The sequence below is a fragment of the Bombina bombina genome, chromosome 11, assembly GCF_027579735.1.
Source record: "Bombina bombina isolate aBomBom1 chromosome 11, aBomBom1.pri, whole genome shotgun sequence".
NCBI classification, from domain to species: domain Eukaryota; kingdom Metazoa; phylum Chordata; class Amphibia; order Anura; family Bombinatoridae; genus Bombina; species Bombina bombina.
The window spans coordinates 47005693-47027780 of NC_069509.1; the positions used below are offsets into that span (position 1 = coordinate 47005693).

A 22088-nucleotide genomic window follows, 5' to 3' on the forward strand; every position below is an offset into this window, starting at 1 on the left:
TTTCTCTTTTAATGGGTTCTCACCCCAATGACTTAGTTGATTATGAGTACATAAAATAATTTGAGCCTTATATAGGTGTCAACAAACTATTGAGTGCTATATAGTGTATTCTTTTCAATTGGGTTCTATTCACCCTCTTATTTTTTAAAGGGACAGTATACTATAAAATTGTTGTTCCCTTAATGTGTTTCCAATTACTTTTTTTACCATAAGTAGAGTATAAAATGTATGAGATTTGCTTTTTAAGGTTTATTTGTGTATATGAATTAACTGATTTTGTGTTTTGAAGCCACAACCTAATAAAATGAGTTGAGCTTGTAGGTATAATCGGATTTCATCATTTTATCATATTGTGTACATATACGTGCTTCTTTATCTTTCTTTTTATTATTTATCTTTTTTTTATTAAGGATTAAATAGTAAGATACAGCATAATCAAACATGTGTTATTACAATAATGATTTATCTCAAAGTACAACAATGATATCTTCTCATGTGTCCAAGCACCACTCTAACAAATTTTGAGCCGGTCACTGTTAATAACTATTTAATAGCTATTGTAGTAGTTAAAATAAATTGAAATTTGCCTGTAAAATAAAAATAAATCCTAAAATAGCTACAATATAATTATTATTTATATTGTAGCTATATTAGGGTTTATTTTAAAGGTAAGTATTTAGTTTTAAATAGGATTAATTTAGTTAATAAGAATAATATTTATTTAGATGTATTTAATAAATATTTAAGTTAGGGGGGTGTTAGGGTTAGACTTAGGTTTAGGGGTCAATAATTTTATTATAGTTGCGGCGGTGTAGGGGGGGCAGGATAGGGGTTAATAAATTTATTATAGGTGGCGACGGTGTAGGGGGGGGCAGATTAGGGATTAATACGTTTAATATAGGTGGCGGCGGGGTCCGGGAGCGGCGGTTTAGGGGTTAAACAATTTAGTTGTGGCGGGGTACGGGATCGGCAGGATAGGGGTTAATACATTTGTTATAGGTGGCAGCGGTATAGGGGGGGCAGGATAGGGGTTAATAGGTATTATGTAGGTGGCGGCGGGGTCCGGGAGCGGCGATTTAGGGGTTAATCAGTTTATTAGAGTGGTGGTGGGCTCCGGGAGTGGCAGTTTAGGTGTTAATACATTTATAAGAGTTGCGGCGGGGTCTAAGAGCGGAGGTTTAGGGGTTAATAACTTTATTTAGTTGCGGGGGGCTCCGGGGGCGCGGGTATAGGGGGTAGAACAGTATAGTTAGTGTGGGTGCTTAGTGACAGCTTGTCAATAAAGCTGTAAAAAAGCCGAAGAGCAGCGAGATCGGATGAGTGATAACTATCACAGTCCGCTGCTCATCGGCCCGTACTTGGTGCGCGGCTTTTTGACAGCTTTATTGATAACTTTGGCGAGATTTTTCAGGTCCACGGCGGCGATGGTAGGCGAGCTTAGGCGGGCGTATTGGCCCGGCGAAGGCAGGTAAAGTAGACACGTTGAAGGCAGGTAAAGTAGACACGTTGATAACTAGAGGCCATGGTGTTGTTCCATGATTATGAGATTTATGATTTCACTTGTAAACCTCTAGAAAGGAGAGGCCTGTTAAGCTTTCCAATTTGCTAAAATGAGATTTCATCCTAGCAGGATAAGTGAATTAATAAACTTATAATTTCTATGTTTTTCTGATGAACAAAGAAAAAAGATAGTTTTTCATATCAATAGAGAATTCCCCATCCAGGGCCCTGTTTAGCCAATAATTAATTTTATGCCAGAATTAAATATATACATTTTAGTCATATATTCTGGGATTGTGGCATTGATACAATGAATAATCGCATTCAGAGAAAATTGTGCCACTATTTCTGACTTACGTTCTGGATTGGTCACATATTATTTCCCAGTGATCCAATCCAATACAAACTTCACTAGAGCTGCCAAATTGTAATATTTTAAGTTAGAGAGAGATAGACCGCCAACAGAATTATGTAGACTAAAAATTTTCTGATGCCGTATGAATTTAGCAGCTATTCTATTAAAAAATAAGATATCTTTAGTATGAATAGCAAATAGAAGATTTTAAAGGAGATATAGCAGTTGAGGGAAAAGAAGTTTAGTACTATTCTGGCTGTTAAGGAGATTATCAGACCTATCCATCTTTTTAAATCCTCATTTAGTTTAAGGAAGAGAGGGGAAAAATTTAAGCTGTACCATCTATCTGGGTTTCTACAGATCTTGATGCCAAGATAATTTATTACCTCTACACTTTTGAAAGGGTACATCAAATCTCTTAATTTAGGAGGTGTAATCCACAAGATCTCTGATTTAGATGAGCTAATTTTATAGTCAGAGAAAGATCCAAATAGATCTGCTAGCTCTAGTAACTGGTTAATAGAATATTTTGTATTACTCAAAAATAGGAGGAGGTAATCTGTGAAGAGAGTCAATACCGATTTATATTGTCCGACAAGAATGCCCGCCATCTCCTGTTGTAAAAGAATTGCAAAAGGTTCTAATGCAATATTGAAAAGAAGAGATGTTAGGGGGCAACCAGGGATAGGCAAGGTGTCCGTACACGGACACTGGTGTTCGTGACTGACCCTTGCATTGTCCGCCACCCATTTTGCAGATGGGAGGGAGGAGTAGGACAGATGTCCTCACTCCTTCTTGACCCAAGCGGTGCCACGTTTAATAGCGGGAAAGTGAGGGAAGAAGCAAGCTGCCTGCAGTCAACTAACCATGAGTCATGACCCATCCCAATTCCTTGATCTGTGCGGCAGCGTGGTGCTGGTGTCTGTGTGTAGAAGACCGCTGCCTACTCTGGCAAACCTTACGTAACCAAGTAAGTAACCAACCATGATGATCATGCAATTAACATCAAGGTGGGTGGGTTTGGTCAGGAGTTGCAGACTCTCAATATAACCAAAAAATAAAATAAAAGGTAATACCACAAGCAGTCTTTATATAAATGTTATTTTAAACTTCTTTGATTAGATGACTAATTTGTACTTGTGGAACTAGACCAGGGGCGTCCAACGTGCAGCCCATTTGACAACAAAGTGTCGCTCTCCTGAGTTATAGAAACATAGAATATGTTGGCAGATAGGAACCATTCGGCCTACTAGTCTGCCCAATTTTCTGAAAACTTTCCAACCTAAAATTTCAGCAGTGTATTTAGTCATATAACACTTTATCTAGACTATCACCTCTCTCTCTTCAGCATTTATGATTAACAAAACCATCCTTTTTGAAGCCCAACATAGGGGGAAAAAAATAAAAGAGAGAACAATAAAAACCTAAAAGAATACAAAAGCTAGTAGTACTGGCAAATCTTTAGCTGTGTTGGTATTGTATTGACCACAACTGGAAAGTCCATCTTATAAAGTGCTAGTTCTATAATTGCTCTTGATGACCCTCTTTACTTTTTTCTGTATTTATAACAGCTTCAAAGTCATCTCTTTCAATAGGTAGTGTCCCAAAGACCCTTTAGCTGGGCAGGAGAGTTCTCATTTTCTATTATCCTTATCTAGCACAATTATTGTCCAGCAGATATTTAATTTTTTGTTAGCCCGTTGTTCAACACCAACAACTCTGCAGTAAGTACCACATTAGGTTGCCAGACCTGGATAAAGCTCAAGCAGTTTTTCTCTTTCCCCTTGTATGCAGAGATACGAATATAGAGAAAGGGATAGTTTAAAAAAAATAATAGAGCGGTCTTATAAATCCAGATCGCCAAAGCACAATATAAGTTCAGCCCCACTATCAGAATCTTCTACACCACTTCCAGCAGGTACAACAACATATCTTAGCCCCTCTTTTCAAAGATACTTGCGTTTAGCTGAAATCTGTAGACAGACTACTTTATAGCCCATGGGTGCAGCGGTCAGGGTGCCAGGAATCAGACTGAGACGAGAAGTGAAAAATAATCACACCTTTAATAATAACAAAAATAATAAAAAGACCACAAGTCAAATACCAAGCCAGGAGTCAAAACCAGAGCAGGTAGTCATACGAGCCGAGTCAGGAGCCAAAGCGAATAGTCAGACGAGCCGGAATCAGGAACAAGGAAAACAGCAGAGTCAGGAACAAGCCAGGGATCAGGAACCAGGAAGGACATCAGGCAGCCAGGTAATACACAGGAACTCTAACAAACAGGTCTGAGACAACGCAAAGGCAAAGCATACTGAACAGAGGCCCTTTAAATAATACGTGATGACATCACAATTCTGAGACTGCATCCTGTCTCACACGGATGATGTACACCAGTCTGGCCATAAAAGGAAGTGCAGAAAATGAGCAGCATCCCCCACAATGCACCATAGTCAGCAAGAGAGGTGAGTAAAATGGCTGCCAGCAGCACATGGCAAACAAAACAGGGAAAAACCCCGACAGTACTTCCCCTCAACGACCCCTCCCCTGCGGGAGCACAAAAGGCTTATTGGGGAATCGGGCATGGAAGGCACGGAGGGGGGCAGGAGCATGAACATCAGAGGAGGGAACCCAAGAATGCATCTCTGGACCGTAGCCCCTCCAGTGAACCAAATACTGTACACGGCCCCTGGACATACGAGAGTCAAAAATGCTGCTGACCTCATACTCCTCATGGTTGTCAACAAAGATAGGACGGGGACGAGGCAACACAGTGGTAAACCGATTACAAACCAATGGTTTCAAGAGGGAGACATGAAAAACATTGGCGATGCGCATACCAGGAGAAAGGTCAAGAGAGTAGGCCACAGGATTAACCCGTCGGAGTATTCAAAAAGGACCAAAACAATGGGGAGCCAATTTATTGGAAGGCACATGAAGGTTCAAGTTGCGGAAGGACAGCCAAACTCTCTCACCAACCTGGTAGGAAGGTGCGGGCAGACAGCTACGATCAGCCTGGAACTTTTGGCACTGCATAGAACGATGAAGGCAATCCTGAATCTGCACCCACGTGGAACAGAGTTGCCGGAGATGCTCCTCCAAAGCCGAAATACCCTGAGATATGAATGAATCGGGCAACAAGGATGGTTGAAACCCATAATTTGCCATGAACAGGGATAACTTGGAGGAAGCATTAATAGCACTATTACGAGCAAACTCTGCCTAAGGTAACAGTTCAGACCAATTATTGTGTTGATCTAAGACATAGCAATGGAGGAACTGTTCCAGAGCTTGATTAGACCGTTCCACAGCCCCACTGGATTGAGGGTGATATGCAGAGGAGAAGGAAAGCTGGATCCCCATTTGAGCACAAAAGGAACGCCAAAATCTGGAGAAAAACTGGCTACCCCGGTCTGACACTATCTCCTTGGGTAACCCATGTAAACGGAAGACCTACCCGGGCAAAAATTGAAGCAAGCTCCTGAGCGGTAGGCAGCTTCATCAAGGGAATGCAATGTGACATTTTAGAAAAACGGTCAACCACCATAAGGATAACAGTATTGCCATTGGAAACAGGGAGCTCGACAATGAAGTCCATGGAAAGATGTGTCCAAGGACGCTCACCATTAGCAATAGGTTGAAGAAGACCCACAGGAAGACGTTGAGGAGTCTTATTCTGTGCTCAAACTGAGCAGGAGGCAACATACGCAGCAACATCAGAACAAAGACCTGGCCACCAGAATTGTCTAGTGACAGACCAAAACATTTGGTTCTTGCCTGGGTGACCTGCGGCTTTAGGATAGTGGTAAGTGTGCAAAAGTTTAGTTTGAAGATTCTCAGGAACAAAACACTTACCACTAGGTTTCTCAGGAGGTGCATTGGTTTGTGCAGCCAGGATCTCCTCCCCCAATGGAGAAGTCAAATTAGTACGTATGGTAGCAAAAATATGGAAATATGGTCAGGAGGTATAACAGGAGTAGGTACAGACTCCTCCTTGGACAGAGGCGAAAATTGTCAAGAGAGGGCATCAGCCCTATCATTCTTACTACCAGGCAGGTAGGAGACCACATAATTAAACCGAGACAAAAATAGCAAGGGAGGTGAGTAAAATGGCTGCCAGCAGCACATGGCAAACAAAACAGGGAAAAAATCCTGACAGACGTGCGGTGTTCTGTTGCTCCAGGAGCTCTTCGTGGTGAATATTAGGTCTGAAGTGGGCTTTCACTGGCGTTGCTCCTCAACACAGAGTGCCCTGGTAAGTGGGCCGTAAACCAATTACAGGAGCTCCTTGGACACAATAACTCGTGCGGGGTACACACAAGCTTCCATGCCAACCGTAACTCTGTTGTCAAGGAATCAGCGTCGTGGGCAGCATGAACAGCGTGTTCTTTGTGAATGCCTCGCTAGCACGGTAAACTGCTAGCTCCTCCACCGGAACATTTCTCCGTCTCTTGGGTAGTACAAAGAAACGTTCTACTAGATATTCCTACTATTTGTATTTAAATCTCCTTTTCTTTTTGTACCATTCTCACCTACTTTTCTTATTTAAATCTTCCTTTCCCTTTGTACATTTATCCATCTCTTGGTAGTACAAAGAATGTTCTACTAGATATTCCTACTTTTCTTAGGTAAATCGCCCTTCCTTTTGTACCTTTCTGCTTCTCTTGGGTAGTATAAAAAAAAAAAATTAATAGATATTCCTGCTTTCTTCATTTAAATCTTCCTTTCCCATTTGTACTTTTCTCCTTCTATTAAAGGGACACTGTAGCCAAAAAATTTCTTTTGTGATTCAGATAGAGCATGCAATTTTAAGCAACTTTCTAATTTACTCCTATTATCAAATTGTCTTCATTTTCTTGGTATGTTTATTTGAAAAGCAAGAATGTAAGTTTAGATGCCGGCCCATTTTAGGTGAACAACCTGGGTTGTCCTTGCTGATTTGACAGCACCTTTAAACAAGTGCTTTCCATGGTTCTGAACCCACAATTTGCTGGCTCCTTAGCTGAGATGCCTTCTTTTCAAATAAAGATTTAAGAGAATGAAGAAAAATTGATAATAGAAGTAAATTAGAAAGTTGCTTAAAATTACATGCTCTATCTGAATCATGAAAGAAACAAATTGGGTACAGTGTCCCTTTAAGTAGAACAAACGAAGGCACAGCAAGTGGGTTAAACACATAGGCGCAGGATCGCTAGTCTTAAAATGATGTGTTCTAACAAATTAGATTTAGATACATTTTTTTATTATAATGGTCTATAATGCCTAGGAAATGTGTAAGGCTAATTGAGATAGATAGTAAAATAGACAGTAGCTGCAGCTGCTTTATTCACCTGCTCTCAAAATTTATGCAGAACATCATAATGGTATTTTATGCCCAGAGATAGCATAATGTTGATACAGAGATGTAAAATGGATTATCTCTGTGTTAACAAAAAAATTGATTTTTACTCTTTTGTCCCAGGTCATAAGTCCATGTGCGAACAGCCTTGAATAAATTGAACATCATAAGATTTCAAAATTCCAGAACTGCTTGTGTTCCAAGTCTAATAAAGAAGGAGTGGCTTCTCATTCACCTCTTTGGCAGGGATACATTTTTTGAGATAGCAGCTCAGAGCATTCTGATTGGTCAGTGACACCTACAAGATTACTTTTTATAGCAGTTTTTTTTAAAGAATATACAGTACTTGAAAGGACTTTCCCTCTTTCAGTCTCTCTGTAGCACTGTAAGCACTTGAGATTAAGTAGAATTTATGGAATTGTGACACACCTGTTATACTGATATTTACCAGCCCTGTGAGTATATCAGTAATATTTTTTTATCGTTATACTGTGTCTAGCTGTAATCTAGAGTTATGGTCTAGTTTAAAGTTTATTTAACTTTTAATTTAATTAATCTGCAATCATTATGATTTAATTTTTATTTAAATAGATACTTATAATCAAACTTTGATCTTTTTTAAAAAATGTGCTTTTCAATATGCGTTTTGGGGGTGCATGTAATGATTGTCTCATTTAAAATACAAACACTGAAACTGAGGAGATGAGAGAATAGATCTGCAGATTTGAACTAAATGTATTTATATATATTTAATGAGTTGGGTTTATTGGAAAGTCATATTATATCTATTACCAATGCCATATGCTTAAATGTTGTGCTTTTTATTAAAATTACGTTTGGTTGTACTTGTAGATATCAGCAGATATATGTCAACATTATTCATAAATAATATGTCTCAGATCTTAACACCTAACGGCTAAAAATAGACTGAAAATCTAATCTAAATAAAGGTGTTAATGGAAATATAGGATAATTGACTGATTATTAAGTATGTATTGAAATGATGGTGCCAAATCGTATTCCAGTTGAACACGTAAAGGCACATAATATAAAGAATTGAAAGAGTATGAGAGTATTTACATTTTGAATAGCAGTATTTTTTGTAATATACTCGTATCCCTGTTCCAGTAGCATATGCACATATGCTGTGCAATTTTAAGTTATACAAAGCAACAGGCTTATTGTTAGACTGTGAGTGCAATGGGCACACACAGCATACGTGAATATGCAGCTAAACAGTTTCTTTTTCACTAGAAGCATTGTTGCTAATGCATATGCAGGTATATTGCACAAATGAGTCTATTCATATGTTAAATACACACATGCACATTTCAATTTTGCCTTTAAAGGGATATTACAGCCAAAATTGGAATCCGCATGGGTACATTTCAGTTTTGAATAGAAGCATAATTGTAATATACATGCATTAGCACAAATGCTTCTAATAAAAGCTATAGCTGTTTCAAAAGTGTATTTAAGTATGCACCATGCACCAGCATTCTAAACACAGCTCTTGCTCAGAGAGCCTAAGGTGTTTGCTCTATCTGGTAATGACTCAATTTGTTAATTACTGACATGATACAAACCCCACTGGCGCTCTGAGCAGCTGCTGTATTTAAAATGCTGGTGCACTGAGAATATCCAGCTATGCTTCATGTGCACGTGCAGAGAAATATGCTAACACTAAAACAGTGGTAACTTTTACCAGAAGCATTTTGCCAATACATGTATATTGCAATTATGTTTCTATTCAAAGAAGTAATTCATCTATGTGCATTTAAATTTTAACCGGAATGTCGCTTTTATTGTCTATTTAACAACTGGTATTATCAGCACACTTATTTATGTGTGTACATTGCCAGTTGCTAAATTTACAAACAGATTGTGATCTAGACCATAATATAACACAGATTCTCAAACCCTGAAGTTGATAGATTTCGTTAAATTAACTAATTTAAAAGTTATGAAGAACTGTCAAAGAGATCACCTCTGGTAGTTTTTCTCCTGCTAGATCAGCGCAGAAATCAATACTTTTATTTTGTCCAGAGCATCGCGCACTAAATTATTATTTGCTTTTAGCCATCTGCATTATATTCTGCTACTGAAGTACAGTAAAATGTAAAACGTTATTGTCCAAAGGTCAAACAGACAGAAATATCTGAGGCTTTGAACTTTTAATTGACAATTGTATATAGTATTATAATAATAGCAGTTTATTATTACAGATATTACAGTCATTTATCATATAGACAATTAAAGCTATTGACAATATAATGGTCAGAGGGACATATTAAAGTAATATACATGGCTGGCAGACCCTGAGTAATTCTTTAAATTCTCCATTAACTATATAATAAAAGGGACATGAAAGACATTTTTTCCTTTCATGATTCAGATATTGCACCAGGTAAAAAAAATAGTTTTATGTTATTAATTTATTCTCTTGATATCCTTTGTTGAAAAACTGGCAGGTGTAAGCTTAGAAGTGTGCAGTAGTCTAAAGCACCATATGGCAGCAGTTTGGCACAAATGCTTTAAACAGTGTGAAAACACTGCTGTCATCTAGTGTTAAAAAGCATGCTTGCAAAATTGCTGCAAAATAGTGCTCCTGGCACTGCCTACCAAGGTATTCTCTTCAACAAAGAATACCATGAGAATGAGGTAAAATTGATAATAAAACTAAATTGGAAAGGTTTTTAACATTGTATGCACTATCTGAATCTTTAAAGAAAATTGTGTGCTTCCAGTCCCTTTAAAGGGACATTATACACTCATTTTTTTCATTGCATAAATGTTTTGTAGATGATCCATTTATATAGCCTATGCAGATTATTATTTTTTTATAGTTTTGCTTATTCTTAAATAACATTGCGCTGATTTTCAGACTCCTAACCAAGCCCCAAAGTTTTAGGAGAGTACCGAGGTATACCTACGCTACTCCAGCTTGCTCCTGTTTGTGTAAAGGGTCTTTTCATATGAGGAGGAACGGGGAGTGGGGAGTGTCTGCATTTTTTGCTATTGAAGCCCTTTCAGTGGGTGTTCCAGCTAATCTTTTTAACAGAGCTAAACTGGGAGCCTCTAAGTAATTTTTTAAACGGTTTTATACTGGATTTTTATATCAGTATCTGTGCATCTTATTCTTTATTGTAGTGTATATTACCTGCAGTTATATGAAAATGAGTGTATACTGTCCCTTTAATGAATAGTGAGGACACGTTATAAAAACATAGAGACACAGATTTTAATGGCAGAAACACCCATTATGTCCACATTATTTCTTTCCGAATTTTAAGCTTAAAAGAACATGAAAACCCAAAAATGTTCTTTCATGATTTAGGTAGAACATAGAATTTTAGACAACTTTCCATTTGATTTCTATTATCAAATTTGCTTCATTCTCTTGGTATTATTTGTTGAAGGAGCAGCAATGCACAACTGGAAGCTAACTAAACACATGAGGTGAGCCAATGACAATCTGTATATATATGCAGCCACCAATCAGCAGCTAGATCTCCTGACTATATCCTTCAACAAAGGATAACAAGAGAAGTAAACAAATTAAATAAAAGTAAAGTGGATAGTTGTTTCAAATTTTATGTTCTGTCTGAATCCTGAGGGGCATATTTATCAAGCTCCGAATGGAGCTTGATGCCCCGTGTTTCTGGCGAGCCTGCAGTTATGAAGCAGCGGTCACAAAGACTGCTGCTCCATAACCTGTCCGTCTGCTCTGAGCAGGCAGACAGACATCGCTGGAAAGCAACCCGATTGAGTACAATCGGGTTGATTGACACCTCCCTGCTGGTGGCCGATTGGCCGCGAGTCAGCAGGGGCGGCGTTGCACCATCAGCTCTTGTGAGCTGCTGGTGCAATGCTGAATACGGCGAGCGTATTGCTTGCCGTATTCAGCGAGGTCTGTCGGACCTGATCCGCACTGTCGGATCAGGTCCGACAAACCTTGATAACTTGGGGCCTGAATGTCTAATTATGACTTTACTGTCCATTTAATTGATTCTCAGGGCAGTCTAGCCTCTATTTTACCCAAATAGCCGGTATTTTTGAGGTTCGGGTCACATGTGAAAATAAAGATTAAATATAGAAATAAAGATTGTGGTTAAATTTCTTCTAAGTGTGTTGGAATCTAGTTACAAACAAATGATCATATAAAGTCAGTGATCGCAGCGTTAGCTCCTTATTTATGCTGTGTAATCATTTACACAATGTTATGCTTGTAAACATGGCCGGAATTATTTTTCCAGAAAAAGCGTCATCGCTAATCCCAGGGAGTCTTAAGAAATGCTTAAATAAATTACTCCTGAACCTGCTATCCGCCAAGGAATAAGTTGTGGTTCTGCATCTTTACCATCTCAAATAGACGGTGTTGGTCCTTTCACTATAGAAAGTAACATGTTTATTGCACATTTACAATTGGGGATGCAGCATTATGAATCATCTGTTTGTTTTTCATCCCATAATACCGTCAGTGCAGCAGCTTTTAACCCCCTAGCTTCCAAAAAGGAACCATAGTTTTGCAATGGTTTGGAGCCTTCTTTGGAAGTTAAAGGGACACTAAACCCCAAAAAAATCTATCCTGATTCAAGTAGAGAATACAATTTTAAACAACATTCCAATTTACTTAATTTGCTTCATTATTTAGATATCCTTTGTTGAAGAAATAGCAATGCACATGTGTGAGCCAATCACACAAGGCATCTATGTGCAGCAACCAATCAGCAGCTACTGAGCCTATCTAGATATGCTTTTCAGCAAAGTATATCAAGAGAATGAAGCAAGTTAGATAATAAAAGTAAATTAGAAAGTTGTTTAAAATTACATGCTTTTCGTAAATCATGAAAGAAAACAATTGGCTTTCATGTCCCTTTAAGGGGGTTATTAGAGTGTGATGTTCTTTGTGAAGATTGGCTGTTTTTTTACACTTACAAACATATTTACAAATGCCAATGCTTTCCTTTTAAAGCCCTTGTAATAGGTAGAACAGTAAAAAAAAAAAAGGCAGAGGTATCCAAGTTTAAGGCAATTGGCACCTGTAAGGTTTGGTAAGGTTATTTAATGGACGAGGGTTTAAGGCCCCCAGAACAACACAACTCCTGCAGAATATTTCAAATGTTTTGCTGGACATAACACAACCTTGAGTTTATTTAAATGAATTTTGTTTTTTCACTGAGAATTTCACAACTCAAGAACTACAGACTCGAGCCCAGATCATATAAATGTAGTGAGTGTTCATTTTTTAAGTGCATCTAGGATATCCAAACACTTTAGCAAGTTGTTATTAAAATAAACAAGTAGGTTTCTGAATATATGCAATAAAAAGTGTTTACTGGGTAATGGGAGGTTCTGGGAAAAATAAAATATAGATAAATAAAAAACATGGTCCAAAACATGTACCCTGATCTTTGTAACAATAAAACTTATATTAGGATAATAATTTAGATAATGAGTTGTGATTTTAATAGAATATTAAAGTTCAGTAATTACAACTTATAATTAACAGATTAAGAAAACATTAACCCTCTCACCAAGGACATGAGTGACACAACAGACGGTATCCTACTGCGCTTGCTCGACAGGATGACAGCTTGAGAATGGTGCACCTGCTCACTTAAAATACACAAATTCTCAGGGCCAAGTACTTTTTGTTAATGAGTCACTTTTGCATATCTGAAACCTGGGGCACCTCACATAGGAAATAGACATTTATTGCTTCTGTAAGAGAGGAATACACGTATGCTGGTGTTGAATGATTGTACACACCAGTGGGTTGTCACTCTCGCTGTTTAGCAAAGGTCCATTTTTGGAATGGGATTGCGGACACATGGTATGTAAACAGGTCCACTCACCTGAATGTAATTACAAAAAGAGATCTAAAATATTACTCATGTAGTTTGTTGTGAGAATATACATAGTATACAAAGGAATAAATAAATCCTGTACAATTCCAAATGTAGTAGAACTCAGCCATATGTTATAATCAATAGTAATACCTGAGTACTATTCCAGAGTTTTTTATTAGTGCAATATTTTAGCTAACACATCTATGCTCACCTGCCTATGTCAAGGCAAATCCTGTGGCTGAGTTATACTGTAATATAGTTATATATGTGATGTATTTAAAACTAGTTATACTGTGCTTATATAGTTTGGATGTATTTGCAACCTATGTAAAATCTAATGAGAACAGGGGTAGCCTCATTAATATCTTACCCAATTAACCCTTTCAGAGTTGTACAGCTGAGCGGCTGCTAAGTAATACTGGCTACATATTGCAAATCAGCTAATTAAAATAAAGCCTACATACCATCACAATGCCAGAACAGAAGTAGACATTGTAGTATTACCTGCTATTGCCATATGTTGGGGTAACAGATAACGTCCAGTAATCTTCATTCTCCTATATATCCTAGGAAACTATAGGTCGGCTAGCAATGTGCATGTTACTTGTACTGGGCTTAGCAGGAAAAGCCTGGGCAATGCCTTTCTCTATTACAGTGTTTTTCACCGAGAGACCTTAAAGGGACAGTATACACCAATTTTCATTTAACTGCATGTAATAGACACTACTATAAAGAATAATATGCACAGATACTAATATACAAATCCACCCCTGCCTGTTGCGCAATGGAGAGCTGCAGTGGGAGAACACTGCTGACTGGACTATTAATCAGCCTTTTAATATCAAAGAGGGAGTCGTTATTACAGAGTGCGCCAAAAGGTCATGATAGAACCTTTCAGTAGAATAATATCAATATCTAGCAGTTCCAAACCCTGGTGGTTATCTCACCTGTAATGATTTTATAGATCTGTTTTGACCTTTAAATCCAAAAATAGCACTGTAATAAACAGCTGTATCTAATCTTCAATGATTAAAGATTGTGTTGCATTATAACGGGGTATCCAATGTCAGTCCTCAAGAGCCAGAAAATTACACCATCCCCATCACATATTCGCAATAGCGCTAACCCGACATATTTCATTTTTTAATGTTATTTACGTAATGGAATATGTTCTAATTATTCTTAAATAAATATTTCTACATATATCTGATGTTTTTTTAAACAAATATATATTTATTCCTATATATACTGTATATATATATATATATATATATATATATATATACATATACATAAATATATATATTATGTATAGGTATAGATATATACAGATGTACATAGGAATAGCTATTTAAAAATACTTCTGCTATGTGCAGAACATTGGAATGGTAAATATTTACAGTAAATACATAGCTAAAAAGTTTATTGGATATGAATATTGCATAAATATTTTTTTACATGTTTTCATCTACTTAACGGCAAAAGGCTCTAATGCACTTATGTGTACATATATATTAATGTTTTTATATGTGTATATATGTCTGTAAATACATATATACACATATAAATACATTAATAAATACATATGTACACATATATAGACATATATATATACTGTATACACATATAGATATTTAGACATGTATATGTATGTATCTCAATGTTAAAGTCCTTTGGAGGCTGAGCCCTTATATCTTTGAGCCCTTATAACTTTTGTGTGCAATATTTGTTTTAAATAATTTTTATTAGACGGTGTTATTATGAGTGTAACTGTACTTTATAGTGTATTTTTGATATGGGTTAAGGATTTAAGCTTAAATCGTGATTTCGCTCAATTTGTAATATGAACGTAATTGAAGTGGAGCGCAAACAATTACAAAAACCCTCATGAAATGATTTGCACTCCACTTGTAATCTAGCCCAGAATCTGATAGTAGCCCTCACCAACACTGCACCATCCTATATCTCTGCCCTTGTCTGCAAATTATCCCCAACCTGACCTCTCACCTCTGTCCAAGACCTCCTTCTCTCCTCATCTCTCACTACTTCCTCACATTCTCGTTTGCAAGACTTCTCTAGAACTGCACCTATCATATGGAACTCCTTGCTTCGCTCAGTCAGACTTTTCTCTTGTCTCAAAAACCTCAAGTGTTCCTTAAAAACACATCTGTTCAAGGACGCATGCAACTTACTTTAAAGGGACAATTCCAGCAAAAATTGGAATTCACATGGATGCATTTCAGTTTTGAATAGAAGTATTTGTGTAATAAACATGTATTATCAAAAATGCTTCTAATAAAAGCTATAGCTCATTCAAAAGTGTATTTAAGTATGCACCGTGCACCAGCATTTTAAACACAGCACTTGCTGAAAAGAGCCTAAGGTGCTTGTACCATCTGGTATTGACTCAATTTGTTAATGGCTAACTTAGTACAAGCCCCACTGGTGCTCTGAGCAGCTGCAGTATTTAAAATGCTGGTTCAATGAGAATATCTAGCTATGTTTCACATGCACGTGCAGAGAAAAATGCTATCACTAAAACAGTGATAACTTTTACTAGAAGGTTGCTAATACATGTGTACAGTATTGCAAATATGTTTCTATCCAAAGATGTAATTCATCATTGTGCATTTAAATGTGGACTGGAATGTCCCTTTAAGGGCAGGGCGCTCCTCTCCTTTTGTTTATGTCTATTAATATAAGTGTAGTAATGTACAGTGTATAGTCTTACATAATGTCTCATTGTAAGTTATTTATTGTAATGTACCTTTATGATTGTAATATACCTTTGTATAGCGCTGTGTCAAATGTTGGCGCTTTATAAATAAATTATAATAATAATAGATATGAATCAGATTGGGGTTTCTTTTTTTTACACCTTTAGCGCTTTGTAATATTAAAGTATATTTACAAGTTGTGTTCTGTTCTATGTAGTCGTCCCAATGACTGATACAGAAATGGTACAAATGTCCTTCAAAGACAGTGAGGACTATTTGGAGAAGCCGCCTAAGCCTCACTGGTACGAGCAATACGTGCAGCCGTGTCTTGCGGAGCTTCTGGGCACTATGTTATTTGTGTTTATTGGTTGTGTGTCGGTTATTGAGAATGGAGACAGTACCGGCAGACTGCAGCCAGCAATAGCACACGGCCTCGCCCTAGGATTAACCATCGCTATCCTGGGAGGAATAAGGTAAGAATTTACACAGGGTGACATCTCGCTAGCTGTTTAAAGTGCCATAAAACATGTTGAGATCTGTGCATATCCTAAAAGGGCTAATTAAGTAAAAAATAGTTTGCATAAAACATTGTTTAAAAATTACTGGCAAGTATTTTAAAATAATTTTCAAAAATAAGCAAAAATACTTACGTAGCTATGCTGTCTGGAGTAGTCTGATCCACCCCCCCTTATTAGTGTTTAGCATCAGAAACACAGGCATTGTATTTCAACTGAGTTTACAGCAAGCTGCCTCACTGATTAAGGTCTCTAAAATGCAGAATCTTGCAAGGAAGAATGAGGTCAATATAGGAGAACCTATTATGGGTTTTTTTTATTATGTTTTTTTTAAAACAAATACAAATCTACTTGAAGTGTTTTCAGTTTACAGTAAAGGGACATGAAACCCAAAAAAAATGATTTCATGATTCAAATAGAGAATACAATTTTTAACAACTTTTAATTTACTTCTATTTTTTAAATTTAAATTAAAGTTTGGGGATGTGGGGAGTTAAAATAAAAATGCCACTGAAAGTGCCTTTACATAGCAGTCTATGGGGACAGTGTGTTCCCTGTAAATATATATGTATATCCTTTTATACATATATATTTATGTGTTAATATATCTATGTACACATATAAACACATAAATATACATGTATATATTCATATACATATATATTTACAATGTCCTGCCCATCACTGCGCGACTTACCTCCTTCACTGCGCTAGGTTCTCAGCCATGTCTGATGGCATGAGAACAAAGCTCCCATTGGAGTCTAAAGAAGCATGCTCTCGTGAGCGCAAAGCTTCCTTGCAATGCTAACACGAGGTCGTGTTTGCATTGCACCTAACTTGTAATACCAACGCACATTTGTGTGCACTGGTATTACTGAGTGGAGTGCAAATATCACGTTCGCATAAGTGATATTTTGCGCTCCATTCATAAATTGGCCCATTGTGTTTAATCGTTACATTTTTTGTGTGTACTGTTTTCTACTCAAGTTACGCAACAAGTTCCAAATGTTGCATAATTGTCATAGTCATAACCATATAATTCAAGTGCAGGGAGGAACTTTGAATGCAAATATAAAATGCACAGTTTGCCAAAAAAATCCACTTGTGCAAAATGCAATGTTCAGGGATAAAAAATATATAAATATTTATTTTCCTGATGGCAACAGAGAGCAAATAAATGGAAAATGTCACTGTAGAGATAAGAATAGCCAGCGGACAGTAATGGAACGAACCACTAAGCAAAGGATCTTACAATCTAAAGGCTGTTAGTACATGGAGCCCTAAATCATTTATGATTGGAACTTCAAAATCCAATATCTTCCCAAGTGCTGGTGCAGTGATTAAATGTATACATTATTTTAGATATTATTTACACAGGTAAGCCAGAAGATGAGGGACCATTTGGAGCGCAGTGGAAAGTACCAGAGGCAGAGCTAACTTCAGTACTTTCAGATGAAGCAAGGGCAGGTTTTAATGCATTAAAATAAATCTGCAATGGTTAAACAAAACCATGAATTAGCTAAAGCCTTTGGATCTTTTTGTTAATGCACCGGGTTCTGTATCTAGTAATAAAATAACAAATTCCGATGTTAGAAAACCCCAAATATCAGTGGAAATCTATGGAAATCCTGAAAGTAGATAACTTTTGGAATGATCTTTTGTCTTTCCTATATATTTTTCTCTACCATCTTGAATGAAAATCCATTTCAGTTATATAAAGTAGACCAACCCTTCTGCAGATCATAGAATTTATGTATCGTATATTATCTCACTTCATTTCAGATTAACACTTTATATGTCCTTAGGCACAGGATACTGTACGCATTGCCCTCTTGTCTCTAATAGCTTATCTCTAGTATGGGTACTTACCACAGTCATAGCTAAGAAAGTGCCATATATCTCCCAATGCAAATTCTTTTTGGTTATACTTGCTAACAAGTTGCAGCAAATTGAAAGAAATCTAAGTATATTGCTTCATATTTGCTGTAAGAGAACCTCCCACTTAGTGCTGAGCCCCGGGCTGCTAAATACTTTTTAATCCGAAATTATGTCCTATTATTATTATTCAGAAAGCGCCAATAAATTCCACAGAGCATGTATATTTGTAGTACAGTATGACACTGATTCAAGGTCAATTATCACAGATACGTAGACTAAACAAAACCAATTAATGGCTCATAAAAGTCAAATAATGACATGCTCTAATTTGTTACAGTATGTAATTTTAAGACTATCGACCCTACACTACTGTGTGTTTAGCCACAGCAGAGTTAGAGTTAGTGACACAGTAGGACTGCTGCTTAGGGCCCGCGGAGAACTGCTGGTCCCAAGCAAAAACCATCTCTGATCCTATCACACATGAGTTGGAGAATAAATACACAGTAGTTTAGAGTCAATAGTCTTAAAATTAAATAACATATAACTTTTTTACTATTTTGGCCCTTTAATACTGTTGATAAGGACCAGTATTCTGTGAGCACTAATATCTGTTATAACCTCAGGATGAAGATACTAGTCCTGGCTGAGTCAGCTGAGATTTTGGTAATCATACCGCATTATTTATCAGCTGCTGATATTGTTTTGTTTGGCCCATGCGCTAAATCGGTTCGAGTCCCTTTATAGGGAATAGCGCTATATAAATAATACATTCACTATACAAAGTGCAACAAGCAACAAATAACCAAACTTTCTAATTTTCTTTGTTCTCTTGTTATTCTTAGTTGAAGGCTAATGCTAGGTAGGCTCTTATGCTAATTTCTAAGCCCTGGCTTGAAGGCCGCCTCTAATTTGGATGCATTTGACAGTTTTTCACAGCTAGAGGGCGCTAGTTCATGTGTTTCATATAGATAACATTGTGCACATGCACTTGAAGTTATTTAAGAGTCAGCACTAACTGCCTGAAATGCAAGTCTGTCAAAAAATCTGAGATAAGGAGGCAGTCTGCAGAAGCTTAGATACAAGGTAAAAAGTGTATTTATATAACAGTGTTGGTTATGCAAAACTGGGGAATGTTAAATAAAGGGATTATCAATCTTTTTAAACAATAACATTTTTGATGTTTACTATCCCTTTAATCTTTTTTAGCTTGACAAAAAAAACAATTAATAATTCTAGGGATGTTTTTAGTAAGATGCATCCAGTATGAACATGAAGTAACGTTCAGATGTAAAATTCTGCGTGATCTTTTAAAAGAGAAGATGATTTAATAGTCTGTTTTTCATTTGCGTATTACAGTGGTGGGCACTTTAACCCCGCGGTTTCATTAGCTGCCTGGATCATTGGAGGCCTCAATACATTTCTGGTGTTTCCGTACTGGGTTTCCCAGCTGTGCGGGGGAATGATTGCAGCTGCGCTGGCCAAGGTAAGATCTCACAAGGAATATGGATATAGCAGTGCTCGTCACCAAGAAATAATTACATTTTTTACCGGACAAGGCCTTAAAGGGGCATCAACCCTTTCCGGTCCCATGTCGGAATATATCCGACAAAGGGTTTTACCACTTGCGGTCCAATGACGGATATATTCCGACATGACTTTTTGCTTTGAATTGCACAGCTAAATAGCGACATCTAGCGATTACTTGCTGGACTTGCTATTTAGCTGTGCAATTAGTATGGCGACGGCGTGGCAAGATGGTGCTACCGGAACCAAACAGGCGTGCTTCCTAGAATCATTACTTGGGACTCTCCGCTCCCATTATCAGAGGCTTGAGCACCGGGAGGATGACAATATGCTGCCAGTGTCTCCTACATGGCGTTTTTGAGAATTGCAGCATTGTACGTTCAGATATACAAAAACGTTACACTTTAGACTTTTCTATACTGGTCTGTAACTGTTTTAACGTTTTTGTTTATCTGAAAGAACATGTTGCCATTTTCTATTCAAGCTTTTCTTTTTGTAGTGCTCAAAGGGACAGCTTTATTTTCAGATAAAAAAAAAAAGTAAGATGAGAATAAAAATTAGACCTGCTGGGGCACTATGTAAAAATTAAAAGGACCGGAAAGGGGTTAAACCCAAAATCTCATATTATTCTTTGTTGAAGAGATATCTAGATAGGCAGCGTGCACACGTCTGGAGCACTACATGACAGGAAATAGTGCTGTCGTCTAGTGTTCCTGCTAATGTATAACATTGTTGCAAAACTGCTGTCATATAGTGCTGAAGATACGTGCACGCTCCTGAACTTACCTTCCCGCTTTACAACAAAGGATAACAAGAAAACAAAGAAAATTTGACAATATACTTTGGAAAGTTGTTTAAAATTGTATGTTCTCATTGAATCACAAACAAAAAATTGGGGGTTTTATGTCCCTTTAAAGGGACACGAAACTAAACGTTCATGATTAAATTACTTTATCATTTATTTCTATTGTCAAATTGACTTTTTTCTCTGGGTATCCTTTGTTAAAGAAGCATACCTAGGTAGGATCAGGAGCAACAATGAACTACTGTGAGCTAGCTGGTTATTGGTGGCTACACACATATGCCTCTTCAGCAAGCTCCTAGTAATGTTTAAGCTTTAAATAGTGTTCACAGTGCAATGCTTAATTGCTGATATATTCTATGACCGTAAAGTCTCTTTAAATTGTCACTTAAACCCATATACAGTATTAGGCCTCACAATCACCATCTGGACTCACTGCTGGCATCTAGTGGTAACATCCCTGCTACTAATCTCGCTGAAAGTAGTTCCAGTAGGTTATTAAATGCTTGAATAAAAGCACAGGTTGGCATCCTATATGGGTTAGGGTGGCAGCAAGTATCTTCTCATTAGTGAGAAGCAAAAAAACCTACTGACCGGTCATCCAGATTTGAAGAAACAAATGATGTTCCCTGCTACAGAGCTCAAGTTAAAGGGACACTAAACCCATTTTTTTTCTTTCATGATTCAGATAGAGCATGCAATTTTAAGTAACTTTCTAATTTACTCCTATTATCAATTTTTCTTTATTCTCTTGGTATCTTTATTTAAAAAGCAGGAATGTAAATCTTAGGAGGCAGCCCATTTTAGGTTCAGAACCTGGATTATGCTTGCTTATTGGTGCTAAATATAGCCACCAGTAAGCAAGCACTATCCAGGGTGCTGAACCTAAAATGGACCAGCTGCTAAGTTTTACATTCCTACTTTTTAAATAAAGATACCAAAAGAACAAAGAGAACATGATAATAGGAATAAATTAGAAAGTTGCTTAAAACTGCATGCTCTATCTAAATCATTAAAGAAAAAATGTGTGTTTAGTATCCCTTTAAGGGACAATGTTCAAAACATATCATACATTCATTAAACATTATTATTGTTTGTGTTTTAGATGACAAAGAATCAGAATGTGGCTGCACCTCACTGACGAGGCCCATAGGAGGCCGAAACGATCGTCTGGGGTTGTCATGTTCCTTGTTCAGAGGAGAATTGCCTGGTATTTCGGCGCTGGACTGACCTTACTTGGCAGGATCAGACTGATATACTTCAGGAAAGTTTTCTTCTGTGAAAAGCACACTGGTCTAAAAGAGGCTGCTTCCGGGTGGTAAATCGCCATAGAACAAGCCACTGAGCTGTTGTTCGTTCCTGGTAGAGCGCTTCTCTCTTTGTATGCAAATTATTATGACCCTGGGGAAGTCTCCCTATGGGTGATGGGGGAAACCAGACGTGGACTCCTTGCCCAGTGTGCTTAGAGGAATGTGGCTGCACCTCACTGACGAGGCCCATAGGAGGCCGAAACGATTGTCTGGGGTTGTCATGTTCCTTGTTCAGAGGAGAATTGCCTGGTATTTCGGGGCTGGACTGACCTTACTTGGCAGGATCAGACTGATATACTT

The 22088-nt window shown here is 37.4% G+C and overlaps 1 protein-coding gene across 1 annotated transcript in view; it reads left to right on the plus strand.

Moving 5' to 3' along the window:
* The first annotated feature begins 7545 nt into the window (after window positions 1–7545).
* AQP8 (aquaporin 8) overlaps window positions 7546–22088 on the plus strand; it is a 31882-nt gene continuing 17339 nt past the window's right edge. Inside the window, exons 1-3 of the mRNA XM_053695078.1 lie at window positions 7546–7645; window positions 15977–16232; window positions 19509–19635. Of these exons, the coding sequence (XP_053551053.1) occupies window positions 15985–16232; window positions 19509–19635 (375 nt within the window). The 5' untranslated portion in view covers window positions 7546–7645; window positions 15977–15984. The remainder of the gene's footprint in view (window positions 7646–15976; window positions 16233–19508; window positions 19636–22088) is intronic.